The sequence below is a fragment of the Eimeria necatrix genome, genomic scaffold (assembly GCF_000499385.1).
Source record: "Eimeria necatrix Houghton genomic scaffold, Enh_scaff134, whole genome shotgun sequence".
NCBI classification, from domain to species: domain Eukaryota; phylum Apicomplexa; class Conoidasida; order Eucoccidiorida; family Eimeriidae; genus Eimeria; species Eimeria necatrix.
In genome coordinates, this window is record NW_013652089.1 from 39,825 (window position 1) to 57,439 (window position 17,615).

Below are 17,615 nucleotides of genomic sequence, written 5' to 3' on the forward strand. Positions count from 1 at the left end.
TTCGAGGAAGGGAGAAATATGCAACAGGGAACTCGCGGTCGGCGCCCAGCTGCCGAACCGCCGCCGACAGTCTCGATTGGCTTTGTAGAGGATCGCAGCCTATTGGAATACCCTACTAAATTTAAATAAAGAAAAATTATATTTTAAACCGTACTGTGCTGTTAATAAACAGCAAAGGGGGACTTGAGACACCACGTGGGCCCGTCCTTCGGAGTCCCAGGCGGCAGCACCGCCGCTGCAAGCTGGGGCCCCAGGGCCCCCGGGAAGGAAAAAAGCGTTGTTAGCGCACGTTAAATACAGTTATTTTTGTCGTTTGTCCTTCTTTTTGCTGTCGTAGTCCTACTTGTGTCTCATATACGTACGTCGGATTACAAAGGAGGCGAATACCTCGCCAGGAGCAACCGCGGCAGCTGCTTTCCCTCTTCTTCCTCTTTTTCCCTTATTTTCTGCAAATAAGAATAGATACATAACTTGTGTTCTGGTCATAACGTATTTGTTTTTCCAGCTAGCTGCTACTGCACATCCTGTCCCCGCCGCACAGACGCAACGTCGACAGTAGCTCCTACATTTTTTCAGCCGCAGCTGCTGCCGCTGCTGGCGCACTTAGTGGTGTTGCTTTTTTTGCTTCTTTGGGAACTGAAGCTGTTGCTGCTGCTGCTGCTGCTCCGTGTTGGCGCACCAGCTTAGCCCATGGGGACCCCCCTCGCGCTAGTTTTCTTCTGCAGCTGCAATGGAAATTAATGGTTCTGTCTCCAAGCAAAATGAACCTTCCCTCCTTCTCTCGGTGCCCCTTGTAAGGACTCCTGGGGGGCTCTGCCTGGGCACCAAGAAGGAGTCCTGGACCCTTCATGGCCTTCTGATGCGCCACATGGGCGTCCCCACTCGAAAGCTGGCGCTGCTTCTGCCACAAATATTGCTTATGGCTGTTGTTCTGTTGAGTTCCCCCGCCTGCTGCCGTGTGGTGTTTGTGTCTCCCCATGGGGGACCCCTGCTTGGCGTTTCTGCGTCTGTGGACGCTGAGTTCGCCCCCTGGGGGCCCCCCGTAGAAGAGGTGGTGGGGCAACTGATATATAAAGGCAGCAACTGTGGAGCCTCCGACCCCACGCTGCTGTCGGCCTCCTCTCTGGACTTCCGCCCCAAAATTCTGCGCCTGTCGCTGCTGAGTGCCCTTGACTGGCTGGCCACGCGGCTGCTGCCCTTTAGGAGCAGGCCAAGACAGGGGCACCACGGCGGGCCGTTTTCTGCTGCTCTTGCTGACTTCCAATCTGTCCCTGGTGCTGTTGCAGACGAAGCTTCAGCGCTGCGCGCGCAAGCGCTGGCTGCAGGGGCGGATCCGCTTGCTGCTGTTTCTGCAGCAGCAGCAGCAGCAGCAGGCACAGAGGCATCTGCGCCAGCTACAAAGGGCGACAGCTGGCGCTGGGCAATGGAACGCACGGGAGCTGCTCGCAGGGAGTCATTAAGGCTAATGCTTCCCTTCAGCTCTTTCTTGTGGGTAGAGGGGAAGGGTCCCGCGGCGCCCCCCGAGGGGCCCCCAAGTGGCCCTCTCGGCGGCGCCACTACAAGCAAAACCTCCATTACCTCACTGCCCATTTCAGACTTTTCAGTGGAGTCGGACCATGAGCCGTCGCAGCAGCAGCTGGAGCAGCAGCAGCAGCAGCGCAAGGCAGAAGCTGCTACTGCAGCAACCGCAGAAGAGGGAGCCACTGCAGCAGACGCCGAAAGCGCAGCAGCAAGACAGAAAGAAGAGAGCGCCATGCGGGCAATGGAGGCTAGAGGCTTCTTTTTACGGGGACGGGAGCGGCGGCCAGAGAGCATCCACAAGAGGGTGTGGCTGCTTGATCAGTGCAAGGAGGAAGACCTGCTGCTGCTAATCAAGGCAGCAAACGGCTCTGGCGTTGCTGCGCTGCTGCTCACTGACACTCTGTTTAAGGACTACTCGGTGCCTTTGCTGGGCAACGTGTTCGCTCCCAAGCCCCTTATGCCCGTCGCCTCCCTGCCAGACTCCCCGCTGCTGCAGCAGGTGAAGCAGCATGCAGCAGCAGCTGCTGCAGCAGGGGCGGATCCGCTGTATGTGCTGGTGGATCGGTTGCCCTCGAAAGGCGCGGACTGTGGGGCGCAGCAGCCGGTGCTGCTGGCATCGCTGCTGACTCTGCCATTTTGGTGCTTGCTGGCTTGGCTGTCGCAGCAACAGTGTGGGGAGGAAAGGGGCCGCGACGTGACTGCGCTGCACAGGCTGCTGCTGCTGCCGCCGGCTCTGAAGGCCACAGCTGCTGCTGCACATGTCGTGTACGCACTGCAGTGCCCCTCCTGGAATGCCCCGGGCTCCCAATACATCATCATGGCGGTTATGGCTTCCGAGACGCTTTTTCAAACCCTTTTCGTCGCATGCATCTTGCTTATCAGCAAGGGCTACCTTATCACCAGAGAAACACTCAGCAGCAGTGAAAGCATCACCATGGCTGTGTTGGTAAGGCAAAAAAACACAGCAAACTGACTGTGATGTTCGTCGTGCTGCTCCTCCTGCTGCCGCTGCTGTTGCTGCTGCTTTTCCTGATACCACTTTGCTGCTTTGAGTTGATAAGTAACGCGTCGTCTTCATTCAGTTGCTCCCTCCACCCCTTAATTCATGCTGCCTGGCTCTTGCTTGGCCGTACGTACGGCCAAACAACAGCCAGGCAGCATGAGCAGCGACGGCAGCCCAAGGTGTACGTACGCACACCTTGGGCTGCCGTCGCTGCGATTCTCTGTGCTTGGCCGTCCTTTTTGCCTTGTTTTGAAGTTCGTTCTTTGCTTTTGCTGCCCCTCTTCACTCTACAGAGTGGAATAAATTGTTGCTGCTATTTTCCATTGCTGTTTTCCGCTCATTTACTCCTGCCGCTGTTGCTGCTGCAGATAAGCGCCGTGTATGTCATGAGCAGCGTCAGCCAAGTGGACCCCCTAGAATGCTTGCCGGCTCGTTTGGTTCTCCAGCTGGTCACTCTTGGAGTAATTCTGCCCTCATGCTCCAGCTGCATCCGAAAAATCAGGGTATGATTCCCTGGGTGTACGTACACCTCAACTTTAGATGCGCAGTCATCGTTGCCTTGAAGTGTGTACAGACACTGCGCCTTCGGCGCATGTACAGAGCTCATTACCTTTCTTCTTACTTCGGTAGTAGCAGCAAGTACACAGAAGGCAACAGCTAGTGGTGCACAGAACATCGGTCCAAATAACCACCACTAGCAGAAGCAGCTACAGCAAAAGCAACTGCAACACAAGCAGTTGCAGCCAAAGAAATTCCAGCCGATGCTGCAGCTGTAGCTCCAGGCAGGAAAGGCCCTGTCTATCAGCTCAAATAATGTACTGTGGGCTGTAGCTCGCGTCACTCTGTCTCTGCAGCTTCCACTTCTGCTACTGCTACTTGTGCTACTGCTGCTACTGCTGCTGTTGCTATTCTTCTGCAACTGCTACTGCTGCTATTGTTGTTTTGCAGCTGCGCCTGGAGTACGTGCGTGCTGCGGGCCTGGAGGATTTGCGGCGGGCGTTGGAGCTGAAGGAGAACATGTTCGAAGTACACGCTCTGTCGTGCTTTTTTTTCTTTGTGGTTTCCTGCCTCTCGTCCATTTCTTTTCTTCTTATCTTAGACCGCCCTGACCTTTCCGACGCCGTCACCGTCTTCCTCGAGCTGGGCTTGTGGAGTGTCGTAGCAGCAACTTTCAGGCCTAGGCGAGGGCTCCCTTACTTCACGCTTCTACAGGTGGGCCTGCTGCCGCGGCTTCTGTCCGTGGTGGCAGTGCTGCTGCTGCTATGGCGGAAGCGCCGTTGCTGCTGTCCATAACAGCAGTGTTGCTCCTGCTGTCTGTGGTGGCAGTGCTGGTGCCGCTATGATAGTAGTGCCGCTGCTGTCGGCGGTTGTGATGATGTTGCTGCTGCTTCTGGGGTGATCTGTCGTGTTTCGTCGCTTTGGATTTTTCCCTGTTTCCTCTTCTGCTGCCGCCTCTGTCCTCCGCAGGCCGTAGAGCAGCAGCCCATCTTGCCCATGTACGCAGCAACCCCGCTGCTGCGCTGCCAAGATGGGCTATCAGATTGGGGGACTTCGCGCGGCGGCGCCGGCGGCGCCGGCCAGCTAGACGAGTCCTTTACGGGGGAATGCCCTATCCTGATTGTGAACCCGTCAGCCCCAGGCTCCAACGCAGACGCCTACAAGGGCCTCGCTGTCGGCACTCTTATCGCCCCCCGCAACCCGCAAAGCTAACTTCCAAGCGCGCCCACCGTCCGTAGCTGCTGACGCTGCGCAAGCGCCACCGAGGCCGTTCTGCACCTGCTGTTTGCGCCCTTGCTGCTGTAGTCACTGCTGATGGTGTTGCTGCTATTGGCTTCAGTAAAAGAAGAACCAAGGTGGTTTCTCCTGGGCTCCTGTGGTTACTGCTACTGCCTTTGCTTCAGAAGCGGCAGTAGCAGCTCCTGCTGCTGCTTCACAGTGGTTGCGCTGCTTTGTTCACTTGTTTAGAACTAGTTCACCAATCGACTACTTCCAGACCCCTCATCCCCTCCACCGCTACATATGCCAGCACGACAATCTCAGCACTCAAAATAGTAGCACCAGCACCAGCAAACTCAACAATACAATCCGTGGGCGAAGCTAGAAAGAAGAAAGTCTGCGCACATCTTCCGTGGGCGGGCTTTGGGTAATTTTGAGAAGCTCCCCGCGTTTTTTTGGATGTTGTTCCTTTGTTGCTGCACCTGCAGAAGCAGCACCATGTGCCGCTTTTTCTTCTGACTGAACTGCAGCGTATCCGGTTGCGCGATTCGGGTGCAGCACTTGTCTGCACGCACTTGTGTCGTGTCTTGGAGCAGACAGAATAAGTAGCGGCAACAGCGATTCAGCAGCTGCTTTTGCCGCTACAGCTTCTGTTGCTGTCACCGCAACAACAGGATTAACAATGTTCTCTACGGTCATCAATGTTCACTCTTCCCCGATTTGTGGACGCCGATATGGACCCATAGGGTTCCTTGTTCGTTTTGTGCCCTCTTATGATGGCCGGCAGGAGCTGCACTGCGCTGCTCCAAGCAATTGACCCGGCCTCCAATTCCTTCTTTTAAGTTGATCTGCTTCCGCCTTAGTGAAGCAGCGATGGGTGCCTCCTTCCTTTTTGGATTCTTGATGGGTGCCTCCTTCCTTTTTGGATTCTTCTGTCGGAAAAAGTACGCTTTGTAAACGCACGCAACTGAGCGCGCTATCTGCCCTGGTGTTCTTGCATATAGAGTACAGGCGCGAAGACTCCGTGCCTCCTCATTTACATATATATACATATATATATATATATATATTGCACATATAAATCAATCACTATTCCTCTATATCTGCACACGCTTTGCATGTTCAGTTTGTTCCATAGATTTATATCCGCCTACTCGTCATGAGCTCGCCTCGCTGCCCACAGTGCAAAACTAGTTATCCCAGACCACGTTCAAAGCACGACAGTGGCTAGAGCTAAGATCTACTTTCATGAATGCATATACACCCACACAAGTTATAGACAACTATATGATACTGCAACTTGGCTCGCATGCCGCCGAAGCAGCAGGCCTCCTAGACACTCTCCTATGAACTAGGCTGCGGTTTGTCCATCCTGCCCACGTGCCTCTCAGTCCCGCAGTACAGGGCTCTGAGGAGCTGCAAACTCCTAGCAGGCCGCAGCAGCAACAGCAGCTGTCGGGACCAGCAGACAGAACGCCTTGACAACCGTTTGCAAATGCTAGCTCCACAAAGAACAGTGCAGCCCCACTTCTGTAAGACAGTTACGCATTTGTTTCGGTGAGTAATTGTTTCCGTTTCCATGGGTGTCTTGACGAAACAGACAAAGCAAGAAACAAGCGCAAGCTTGAACTGCAGCAAAAGCTGGACGTCGCCTGCGCACGTCGCAGGGTTTTGACCAACTCCAGCAGCAGCGTCGTTGCAGCAGCTGCAACAACAGCAGCAGTAGCCTTTGCTGCTACTCTCGCTGCGGCGGAAGCCCCTGCTTGCTCTCTCTGTCCTCTAAATTTACTAAGGCCTCCGACTCGAAGGCCCCTTGTGCGCTATAGTGACTCTATAAAGACTGGCTGGCGACGGAAACTGACAGCAAAAGAACAAAGCAGCTCAGGGGGCACCCCCAGACAACCCTTGGGGGCCCCCAAGATAATGCTGAGCCCTCCGCGGTGTCTCTGCAGCCGCGGGGCCCCGCGCCGCCTTTTAAATATATCTATTGTATGTTCAGAAGACAGAGCTGAAGCGGCCAGCGACCACCACTGGTGACCAATGGTCCTTCAGTCCCGCAGCAAACTTGCGGCCGCCGCTGGAGAGCAGCCCGGGAGCCCCTGTGCCAGCGTCAGCTCCAGAAGTTCCTGCAACTGCCTCTTTCTTTCTGGGGATTGCGCAGAAACCTGGCGAGCGATGTCTTGGCACATCTGCGCACGGCAAGCAGGACAGGAAGGAAATGAAGTGTGACAAAGGAACCAGTAGTGCTTCTGTGGCGCAACGCTTCAAGCAAGCACAACCACAGCCTCCACTGTCTTTCTAGGCTCGCCAAACACTGCCAACCCGTCTGCCTAATCCCCCTCTGCCCCCTTTTCTGATATACTGTTAGACATATATATGACTACTACACATGGGACTCTGGCTGCACGCTTCTCCGCTTCCCGTTGTATCCGCCTATTCAGGGTCACTGCTACTGCTCGAGACTCACTTTGACCGCGAGACCCTCCTCATCGGGCAGAGGAACTCTAAGGCCCTTTCTGATGAGCTCTGCCCCTTTGGCCGCCCAGATATCCGCAGCAAACAAAACCCCAAAGGCCTCCGCACACATCGCCAGCGCCCGTGGGTTGTCCACCACGAAGTCCGACAACTGCCCGATCAGCACATCGCCGAAACTGATCCAACAAACGAGAGAGCAGCACGCGCAAGCAGGAAAACAAGAACAATGCAGCAGCACAGAAACAACAATGAAACAGCAACAGCGCAACAACTGCTGCTGCAGCCGACACCGCAGACACGGAATAGCACCTCAAAGATAGTTCGCAAGAGAAAAAAAGCGGCTTCATCTGCAGCAGCGGCGGCGTCAGCGCAGCAGCCAACACAGCAGCAGTGGCAGCAACTTACTAGTCGAACAGCACCTGTAAATCTGCTGTTGCTTTCAAATGCTCAGCAGCAAGCGAACCGATGAGCACAGCGTAACGTGCGCTGTCTGCTGGCCGCGAGTCGCCCAACCCTTTCTTGAAAACCGCTGAGATCTGCGCGGCGCTGTCGTGCAGCGGCAAACTAAGGGAAACGAACTCTGATAAAGAGCTCCTGTGTGCACAACCGCAACCGCAGAAAGTTCAACAAACATAAATAGAGAGTCTCATTTAGGAGTTGCCTGCAAGGGCACCAGGCAGCAGCGGCTGCTGCGGCTGCATTTGCTGTTGACGCCAAAGATGCTGAGAAATGCACATCAGTATATATGTTTGTGACAAATGTATCGCAGGCGACACGCGTGCATGCATGCTCGTGCATGCCCCCTGTCCAATGCAGCAGCTCCTGTTTGTGTACACTCACTCTATAGGGCACTTCTCCACTACGAACTCAAAAGTAAGAAGATCCACTTCCTTCTTCATCACCTGCGCCTCGTACGGTCGCGACACTTCAGTGGCCGCCGAGGCTTTGCTGCTGCTACTGCCTGCTGCTGCTGCTGCTGCTGCTGCTGCTGGAGCTGACAGCACTGTTGCTGCTGGTGATACGACAGAGCTGCGCGAAAATGCAGGCGTGCCGCTGCTGCTGCTGCTGCCTGTCGTCCTTGTTACGGTGCTCTTAGTGGTAGGAGTTGGCCGTTTGCTATTTGCTGTCGCCGTTGTTGCTTCCCCACTGGCAGCAGCAGCAGCTCTCTTGTTGCTAAGCAGAACCCGCTGCTCCTCCAAGTAGCTCTTGTAAGGCATTTCCCGGCGCAACCCCACCGTAAGAAACACACCGTCTTGTGCAACCTTGATAGCTCCCCCCATCAGCTCGTCCCTCTTCGCCTGAGGCAGCAGCCAGTAGCAGCAACAAAACAGGCTTGGGTGTTTGCCGAATGAAATCAACATATCCACTCCACATTATAGACGAACACGGTCACCATACCACAGAGGTAGTCTGCCTCGATCATCTCGAAGCAGTCTCTAAACAGAAGAGACCCTACACCCTAGAGCCTAGACCCTCAACCTAGTTAGAAGAGCAGCGCCCACACTGTTGCGTCTACGGGTCATCTAGGGTTACGGCACTATAGTTTGCGTCTCTCTGATTTCCCCACGTCCCTGCCTTCAATCCCCGCAAGTTTTTCCCTATTGCCCAGAGTTTAGAGGCATGCCTTCGCCAGCAGGACCAGGCAATTCGTGTTTGCAGCTCAGGGTTTAGCGTTTAGGGTTTGCGCCTCACATCCTCTCTGATCTGGGCCACAGACTTGGCCACGTCTCTGAAGACCTTCTTGGTCCAGTGGCGCTGCCTCAAGTCCAGAAGGTCCTGGATCTTGAAGGTGATGCGGCTCGAATAGCCAGCGCGCAGCTGCAGTTCCTGCAGCTTTCCAATGAACTCGTTCATCATGGCGCGAGAGGAGTCTTGGGAGTCCATGGTGTACCCTACAGAGAAGCCACCAACAAAGCCCACCCCATTCCACTGGCAGGCCACTCTTCATTTTGCATTCAACTGCTCAACCTGAAACTCTAGGGCGCTGTCGCTGCGGCTAAAAACGCATGCGACAGCCACGCCACTGCAAACGCTATTCGTTTCCCCGCTGTTGCTGTTGCTGCTCCTGCTTACCAATAGTGGTAAGGAGCTCGGTGAGGCACTCTATGAAGTGCTCGTCTGGGAACGCGTCGCCCTTGCTGCTGAAGACGAGGGCGTGCACAACATCATTCAGTACATTGGGGCTCAGCGCCCGCCTTAGGAAAAGCTCTCCAATAAACCTCATGTTGCCCAAAACCCTGGTCTTCTTCTTCTTCAGCAGCTTCGCCTCATCGTCCGCATCTTGGCACTCAGCGCGTTCCTCCTCAGTTATCAGAAGCACGTTCTTACCCTGCAGTCTGAGACGAATACAAGCAACAAATGGTGCGAGAGTGCACGATAAATACATAAAAGAAAAAAAGCAAACTGCAACAGGACCAAACAGAAGGCATGCTGCGGTGGTAGTGGTTCAACAGCAGCGAGCTGGGCCGTGCAGCAGGACTCCGGACAAAGGGGTATTTATTTAATCAAAGAAGCGCATTTACGCACCTCTCAAACTCATCTTGGCACCTGTTCACGAAGGTTCTGTGGAAGTTGATCTTGCGCTCTTCACCTGGCACGGTGAAGTCGGGGCTCCTCCAGCGAATGATCTGGTACAGGTCTGCGTACATTTCGCTGTACTCGGGCTCGGACACGGCCTGCAGACCGCCGAAGCAAGCAGCAGCCCAGCAGCAGCAGCTCAAAAATGAGTGCAAAGCCAAAAGGCTAAAGCAAAAAACGAGGGAAACGGAACTACGAGAAGAAACAAAAACGAGTTGGACGGTTGCCACGTGTAGGAACAATGCGGACACGCACACAAAAAGGCAAAGACGCACAGTGAAGGAAAACAAATCTATGCATGTATGGCAGCACCACATATCACGCAGCAGCAGCAGGTGTAGAAGCGAGCGCTGTAGCGATCCCAGCAAAGCAGCAGTAGGAAAACCTCTTGAAGCAAGCAGCGCAGCAGCAGGGGCCACGCTGCCTACAGCCGCAGCAGCAACAGTAGCAGCAGCAGCAATAGCAGCGCACCTTGTTGAACAGGAGGTCAGAGAGGAGCTCGAGGTCCGCGACGGAGTCGAACTGCTCGGCCTCGAGGCAAATTTTCTCGCAAACAACGCCGAAGTTGTCTATTGTCAACTTGTTCAGCAGCGCGTTCAAAGAACGCCTTTTTCTTTCTCTAGGGTCTATTTCCCGGCCCACGCGGAATCCCGTGGACGTCGACAAACGGCTTATAGACGACTGCTGCGCCTGCGAGCCAAAGCAAATGGTGACAGTGCAAATTCATGAACCGTATTTCCCACAGAAACAATTTTACATGCAACTGAAATACACATATATATGTATGCATACCTATGCATGCATGAGTGCATGCTTATATACGTGCATATTCGTACAAGTGCCAAGAACAAACAGCCTAAGGCCGATTTTTAAACTCGCAGAAACGAATAACGACAAAGACCGCCTGACACTGCATTCAAATCGAATTCAGGAAAATACAAACATGAGATGCGTACGCACGCATATGTGCATTTTATACACGAATACTATGTCTGCACAAGTAGATATTCCTACACAGACGTATGTAAGTATGTAAACACATTAATTCATATAAAAATCACATATAGCTAGATGCTCAGGTAAAAGACATAAATGTCCGCGTTAAGGAAGTGAAAAGAAAAACGGGCTCCTCAGAAGCAGAGAAGTAGTGAGCACAAAACGGAGAAAACTTGCAACCAAGAGTTCCTAAATAGAGGAGACCTCGAGGGGCGGAACGACAAAAAAGAGATAGAGGCAGCAGCGCAGCAAAGAACTGCGGCAGCAGCAGAGGCCCTTACTGGGGGCTCCCGCGTCGGAGGCGGCGGTCTGTTGCCGAAAAAGCCACTCAGCTTGGTGTACCCGTCCGTGGGGGGCCCTCGGTTGACTGCAAGGGGGCCCCTGGGGGCCCCTGCTCCTCCGCCCTGCGCAGCAGCAGCAGCAACAGCAGCAGAAGATGGCAACGGCAGCAAAGGGAAAGCCACCCTGATAGCGCTGTGGCTGTTCCTATCATGCAGCAACTACCTGTATGCAGCACCTATCTGGCAACAGCAAGAGTCACGCCAAAGAGCCCAAATCGACAGCAGCAAATAGAAACAAATGCTAATAGACTTCAACTGCAGGCACATGTATATTTATACATGCAGCTGCACCCCCTCTAGAGCCCTACTCCTCGCCACGAAAGGGTCCCTGCAGCAGCGCTGCCTGGTGCATTCAATCTGCTGTCTCCTTGGCGGTCTCCTCCGTCGAGTTCTCCCGGGCCGCGCAGCGACCTGAACGCGTTGTTGTTGCCGCTGCTGCTGCTGCTGCTGCTGTTGGTGCTGCTGCCGCCTGCGGCTGCTCCTGTGCCTGGCCTACGCACGCCCCCAAACAGACCGGCCCCCAAGCCGTTCACGGTGTTGCTAATGCTGCTGCTGCCGCCGCCGCTGCTGCTTGCAGCCGTGGGTCCGCTGCGGCGCTGCCAGTCCCTCAAGCCGCCAAGCCCGCTGCTGCTGCTGCTGCTGTTATTGTTGTTGCTGCTGCTGAAGCTGCCGCTTTGCCGCCGCATCTCCTCTGTGTCACCGCAGCAAAAGCGCCACTCGGGAGGCTCAATATGAGGCCTTAGTGCTTTGAAGAGGCCCACGAGCTCGCTTATAGAGTACTGCCTAGGCGCTGCTGCTGCTGCTGCTGGTGTAGCGGGTGCCTTTGCTGCTGCTGCGGGTCCTGCCCCCAACGCCGCGCCTCCAGGAGACACTGCACGACGGACAACCGGCGTGTCTGCTGCTGCTGTTGCTGATGCAGCAGATAGAGCTCCTGTGCTCTCAGGGCTAAGCGCGTCTATACTGCGTCCCAAAGGCTTCTGCTGCGGAGTTGCTGCAGCAGCAGCAGCAGCAGCTGTTGCTACTGCTGCCGCCGGCTCGGCTGCGCGCACCGGCGAGAATGCCCCTGGCTCCTCTGAAGCATGCGAAGGGACTGCTGTAGCAGTCGAGGGCGGCGTGTCTTCTGCTGCTGCTGCATCTACTTCCGTGCTTTGCTTATCTGCTGCTGCTGCAGCGGCGGAAGGACTTCGGCTCGCTTCCCTTTTGTGCTGCTGCTGCGCCGGCAACTGCTGTTGCTGCGCATCACCTGTGCCGCTGGGCTCTGGCTTCGGCGCCGCTCGACTCGGCTGCTGCTGCTGCTGCTGCTGCTGCGGCTGCTGCTGTGCACCGACGCTGCCTCTGGGGCTCCGGCCCCGGCGAGGGCTGCTAAGGCGAGATGCACGTCTGCTGCCTGGTGCAGCTGCAGCAGCAGGTGCTGCTGCTGCTGCATCTCCTGGGGTCAACGCTCCATTTGCAGAGGTCGAAGGTTTCCTTGCTGCTGCTGAGCCTTGCTGCAACGGCTCCTGATCTGCTGCCGTTGCTGCTGCTGCTGCTGCATCAGCAGGTAGCTCGGTCTGACGTTCTTTCCGCAGCGGCTTTGACTGCTGCTGCTGTTGTTGCTGCTGCTCAGCCACCGCTCCTTCAGCAGCACGAGAGCCCTCTGCTGCAGCAGCAGAAGACTCCCTCTTGCTGCCACCAGCAGCTGCGGCGCGGCCACCCTTGGGCTGCTGGTTGTCTGCTGCTGCTGAAGCCGTAGTTGCTGCCGGTGCTGCTGCTGCGGCTGCTGGCGGGGCTGGTGCTGTGGTCAACGACACTGCAGGCGCATCTGATGGGTGAGTGCTAGCAGGTGCTGTTCCCTGCTGCTGCTGCTGCTGCTGCTGTTCCGGCTTGTCCATTGCTTCTCGTTTTGCTGCGCGATCTACTGGCACGTTTTGCACTTTCTTTCTCGCACGTCGGTCAGACTGTTGCTGCTGCTGCTGCTGCGGGGCTACTGCAGCACCAGGTGCTGCTGCTGATGCTGCAAAGCTCGAAGGCTGCGCGCTTGTGTCTGCTGCATCCCCTGCTGCTGCAGCCATTGGTGGGGGGCCCTCCGCAAGGGAGCCCCTGGCTTCTCCAGGGGCAGCAGCAACTGCAGCAGGGCCTGCCATCTCGGCGACGGGGCGAGACAAGGCTCTTCCCCCGGGCTGCTGCTGCTGCTGCTGCATCCTGAAGTGCTGCTGCTGCTGCAGCCCCGGGTCCGCCCTCGGGTGCTGCTGCTGCCGGGCGTCCGCAGGCACAGCAGGCGTTCCTGCAACGTGCAGCGGGGGAGGGGCTCCTCCTGCCAAGGGCCCCGGCTGCTGCTGCTGCTGCTGCTGCATCACATGCAGCAGCGGCGGAGGCACTGAAGCAGGCATTACCAGGGGGACCTCCCCGCAGTGGGGCAGCGGCAGCCCTGCACCGCAGGGCAGCAGGTTGCTGCCGACGATGCCGTAGACGGGGATGGCTGCTGCTCCTGCTGCTGCTGCTGCTGCAGCTGCTGCTGCTGCTTGGTTCGGGTGCAACGGAGCCCCGGCGCCCGGCCGCGCAGCAGACCCAAATGCCTGCATCTGCTGCGGACCACCTGCTGCTGCTGCTGCTAGATGCGGCAGCTGCTGGGGGCCCCTGAGGTCACCCCCTGGCAGCAGGAAGTGATACCCTGGCTGCTGTATGCCTAGAGGCAGCAGCGCCTGAGGCGGGAGGGCCCCCAGCATCTGGGGGGGCTGCAGCAGGCCACCCTGAAGCAGCTCTTGCTGCTGCTGCCGGTGACCTGCTGCAGCAGCACTCTCCATCATGTGCGGATGTTGCTGCGGCTGCTGCTGCTGCAGTCCAGCAGCAGCGCTCTCCGTCCCGCCCAAGGGATGCTGCGGCTGTTGCTGCTGCAGCTCACAAGCAGCAGAGCCATGAGGCTGCTGCTGGCCATGGTGATGCTGCTGCTGCTGCTGCTGCTGCCGAGCGCTGGCCTGGCGGTCGGCCTTCCGCTGTCTCGCGCGCTCGCCCCTGGGTCCCCTGCCAGAGGGGCCCCCTGGGGGCCCCCCTGCTGCTGCTTCTCCAGGGTTCAGGAATTGCTGCGGGTGCTGGGACTGACTGTGGTGCTGCTGCATCCCTCGGCCCTGCTGCTGCTGCTGCTGCTGCAGGTGGAAAGGGGGAGCATAGGGAGAAGCTGGCAGCACCCCCACAGGGCTCTGGTGCAGCAAACGTCCGCAGGCATGGGGGCCCCCATGGGCCTCCAGGCCCAGAGGGGGTAGGGGGGCCCCCTCCACGTAAGACCGTGGGGCCCCACATTCTGCCAGCGACCGCATCATTCCGCCTTGCTGCTGCTGCTGCTGCTGCTGCTGTTGCTTCGGGTCTATGCTCGCTGCAACCACGGGGCCCTCTCCATCGTGCTGGTGAGTCGTACCCATAATTTCAGGCACACTGTCGTGTTGCTGCTGCTGCTGCTGCTGCTGCTGCTGCTGCGAAGCAGCTGATGCGTCGTTGCTCCTGCGGCCGCCAGGGGCCCCCACGAAGCCCCCTTGTGCAGCTGTTCTTCCTGCGCCCACAGAGCTGTCTGCTGCTCCATCTGCAGCGGCAGCCTGTTGCTGCTGCTGCTGCTGCTGCTGAGGCTGCTGCAGGCTCCTAGCTGCTGCATTTTGCACCTTTCTGCGTTCTCTCTTGCTGCTCTGAGTTAGAGGGCCAAAGTCCCTCGAGTTTGTGCGGCGGCCTACGGCCCCTGCTGCTGGTGCTCCCGCAGCTGCGTCGGCCTGCTGCGCCTCCTGCTCCTGCTGCTGCTGCTGCTGCTGCGTGCCATCAGCCTGCTGCGCCGTAGCGTCTTGTTGCGCCGCTGCTGCGCTGCTGCTGCTGCTGCTGCTGCTACTGCTGGCAGGTTGCTGCTGCTGCTGCTGCTCCGGCTGTGCCGTATGCGCCTCTCCCCCTGACGGCGGAACGGGGACGGTAGCTGCGGCTTGCTGCTGCGGCTGCTGCTGCGGCTGCTGCTGCGGCTGCTGCTGCTGCTGCGGTTGCTCATTTAGTGAGGGGTCCCCATTTATAACCCTACCTGTCTTCGGGTCTCTTATCTCTAAGGCGTTCTTCTTGCGGGGCCCTGCCTGCTGCAGCGGGTGCTGCTGCGGCCGGTGCTGCAGGGCCCCCGAGGGGCCCCCCCACATGTCCCCGTAGGCAGGGTAAACAGCAAGTGGGGTCCCGTATGCCCCAGCCACCAGAGGCACTGCGTCGTAGCGGTAGCCTGCTGCTGCTGCTGCTGCTGCTGCTGCGCCGTGGGGGCCCCCCACGTGGTGATGCTGCTGCTGCTGCAGCGCCGCCTCCCCTACGCCAGGGGGGCCCCCCCGGCCATAGGGGTGGTGGTGATGCGGGTCTATATGCATGGGGTGGGGAGGCCCCACACGTTCTGCGCCTTGCTCCTGCATGTCGCGTACCTGCAGCAGCAGCAGCTGCTGCTGCTGCTGTTGGTGCTGCTGCTGCAGGGCCTCGCTAGGGTGGTGCGGCCCGTCGAATCGTGGCGGAGGCCCCCCATGGTGGGGGCCCCCGGGGCCCTCGCCTAGAGGGCCCGGGGCTGCTGCTGCTCCTGCTGCTGGTCCCAGCAGCATAGGAGCCACCCTGCCCCCTCCATGCATCATTGCTGCTGCTGCTGCTTGCTGCTGCTGCTGCATGTGGTGGGGGTCATACGGGTGCGTCACCGGTTGCTGCTGCTGCTGGTGTCCATCAGCAGCTGGCAGCTGCTGCTGCTGTCCCCCCCGTCCCCTCATAAAGCCCTGCTGCGGGGGGCCCCCCAGCATATGGTGAGGTGGCAGCGGCTGCTGCTGCTGCAGCTGGGGGCCCCCTGCTGCTCTTTGCATGTGGTGGGGCCCCCCTTGGGCGGGTCCCCCCATGTTGGGGGGGGGCATGGATTCGGGGTCAGGGCCCCCGTGGGGGCCCCCGTACACTGCAGAGTGAGGGTACGGCTGCTGGTGCTGCTGGTGCTGCAGCTGGGGGCCCCCCCCTGGGGGCCCCTGGTGGCCGTGGGGGTGAAGGGGCCCCTGCCCTCCTCCCCCCCTATACGGGGCCCCGGACCTGCCAGAGCCCCCGTGGTGGTGGTAGCCTCTGGTGCTGCAGCAGCAGAGGCAGCAGCAAGAGCTGCTTGAGTGAGGGTTTCTTTCTATCAACTCTACATTCCAACAATTCCAAATGCAATTATTATTTATGCAGCAGCCTTCACCAAGGACCAAAAAATAAATCACTACTGTGACAATAATAATGATACGTAAACAGATGTGACAATTATACTTTTAATAACGTGAATAGGGGAGGAAATAAGCGCTGGGTGCAGCTGCAGCAGCTGCAGCAGCTGCAGCAGCTGCAGCAGCCAATCCAGGCCTTAAAGGCTCTATTATTTTGATTTTAAATTATCTTCTAGAAATCCAGAAGAAATAAAAGGTATTACTAACCGTCCCCCGAATTTGCCGCCGCGTTGGCGAGGGTAAGAAGGAGGGTCGAGAGGTGTCGACATCCTGCTGCTGCTGCTGCTGCTGCTGCTGCTGCTGCTGCAAGGGAGCCCCTAGCGCCGTGCGGCTGTGGCTGCACGCTTTCCTTCGAGGGGCATCCTACGAGACAGGCCAAGTGAGCCCCCAGATGTCTCTAAGCTGCTGCTGCTGCTGCGCTGCGCTGCTGCTGCTGCTGCTGCGCCGCGCCGCCGCTGCTGCTGCTGCTGCTGCTGCTGACGTCTACTGCAATGCAGCTGCTGTTTAGCTAGCACCGCCAAAGACAGGCAAAACGCCGTAGCTGCATCCAGCAACACACACAAACCCTAAACCCTAGCCCCCGCATCCTAGACCTCAGCAACTCCTGGCTGTACACGGTGGGCCCCTAGAGTTGGCTGGTCAAACCCTCCTTATAGAGACCACAGGGGGCCCCGGGGCCTCAGGGGACCCCCGGGAGCCTCTGGGGGCCCCAGAAGCCCCCGAAGGAAGCAACGCCGGCATCCCCGGCCGAGCAGCAGCAGCGCCGGGGAACCGGAGCAGCACTGCCGCTGCTGCTGCCCATGCTGCTGCTACAGCTAGTGCGTACCTAAATTAGCGGTGGGGTTGGTTGTGCGATGGTTGTGCTGCTGCTGTAAGAAAGCACAGCAGCACGAAGGGTGGGAAGCTCCCGGTTTGAGGGCCTGGGTGCGGTGTCTGGCCGTAGAGACAGCGTGGTGGTGCTGCTGCTGTTGCCGCTGCTGCAGCAGCAAAAAGAAGATAAAGAAATGCTGGGCCTCACGGGGCTGCAGCTACCCAGCAGTCCAACTCAGCTCTACAGACAGCAGAGGGTTCGACTGAGGCTGCTGGGGGAACACAGATGGCCCCCTTTAGATTAACTAGGGCCCCTGTCGCTTCTTTAGCCCCTGCTGCTGCTACAAAGAATGTATATTTATGCCTAAAACTGCCAAACATAGACCTGCTGCTCTTGTTGCTCCCGCCGCCGCTGCTGCGCGCCACCGCTGCTGCTGCTGCTGCTGTAGGCTGGATGGCAACTGCTGCGGCTGGCCTCTGCATCGCGGCGCCCACCGCCTGCTCTCGCTGCTGCTGCTGCAGTACACAAACAGCAAAAAATCTGATTTTAAGAGCTTATTATTATGTATCGCTATTGCGCTATTTGTTGCTGTCTTTATTTGGCTTTAATATGACCAACTAACACACCTGCAGCCTCCTGCGGGGCCAGAAGCCAGCCCGAAGGCTGCAGCTGCTGCTGCGGCTGCTGCTGCTGCGAACGATGGCTGCTGCTCCTACTTGCACACCTCCCCACCGTGCAGTTTGCTGATGCTGCTATACATTTTTGTTATTTAGAAATAAAAATGCGCTGCTACTCGCAATGGTTGCGCCGTGCCCGAATATCCATTTTGCCGCTGTTGCTGCTGCTGCACCAGCGCGAACAGCCGTTGCTGCTGCTGCTTCTGTTAACCTCAGTGGGCTGCTGCTGCTGCATTCCTCCATTAGGTCTGCACTCAGTGCTGAGGGACAAATAGGACAGCCTGCAGGGTATGT

The 17,615-nt window shown here is 57.7% G+C and overlaps 2 protein-coding genes across 2 annotated transcripts; one reads left to right on the forward strand and one right to left on the reverse strand.

Moving 5' to 3' along the window:
- Positions 1-730: 730 nt before the first annotated feature.
- ENH_00011350 (hypothetical protein, conserved) lies at positions 731-4,234 on the forward strand (the record flags this gene model as incomplete). Its single annotated transcript, XM_013578874.1, has 4 exons — positions 731-2,467; positions 2,893-3,027; positions 3,473-3,736; positions 3,992-4,234. 4 exons carry the CDS (start codon positions 731-733, stop codon positions 4,232-4,234), a joined length of 2,379 nt encoding a protein of 792 aa, XP_013434328.1.
- A 2,054-nt stretch (positions 4,235-6,288) lies between these two features.
- ENH_00011360 (hypothetical protein, conserved) lies at positions 6,289-16,102 on the reverse strand (the record flags this gene model as incomplete). The annotated part of the gene is made up of 12 exons (XM_013578875.1): positions 6,289-6,429; positions 6,708-6,891; positions 7,121-7,309; positions 7,556-8,013; positions 8,408-8,607; positions 8,789-9,051; positions 9,242-9,390; positions 9,764-9,982; positions 10,570-10,692; positions 10,938-11,470; positions 14,657-15,702; positions 16,041-16,102. 12 exons carry the CDS (start codon positions 16,100-16,102, stop codon positions 6,289-6,291), a joined length of 3,567 nt encoding a protein of 1,188 aa, XP_013434329.1.
- Positions 16,103-17,615: the final 1,513 nt, after the last annotated feature.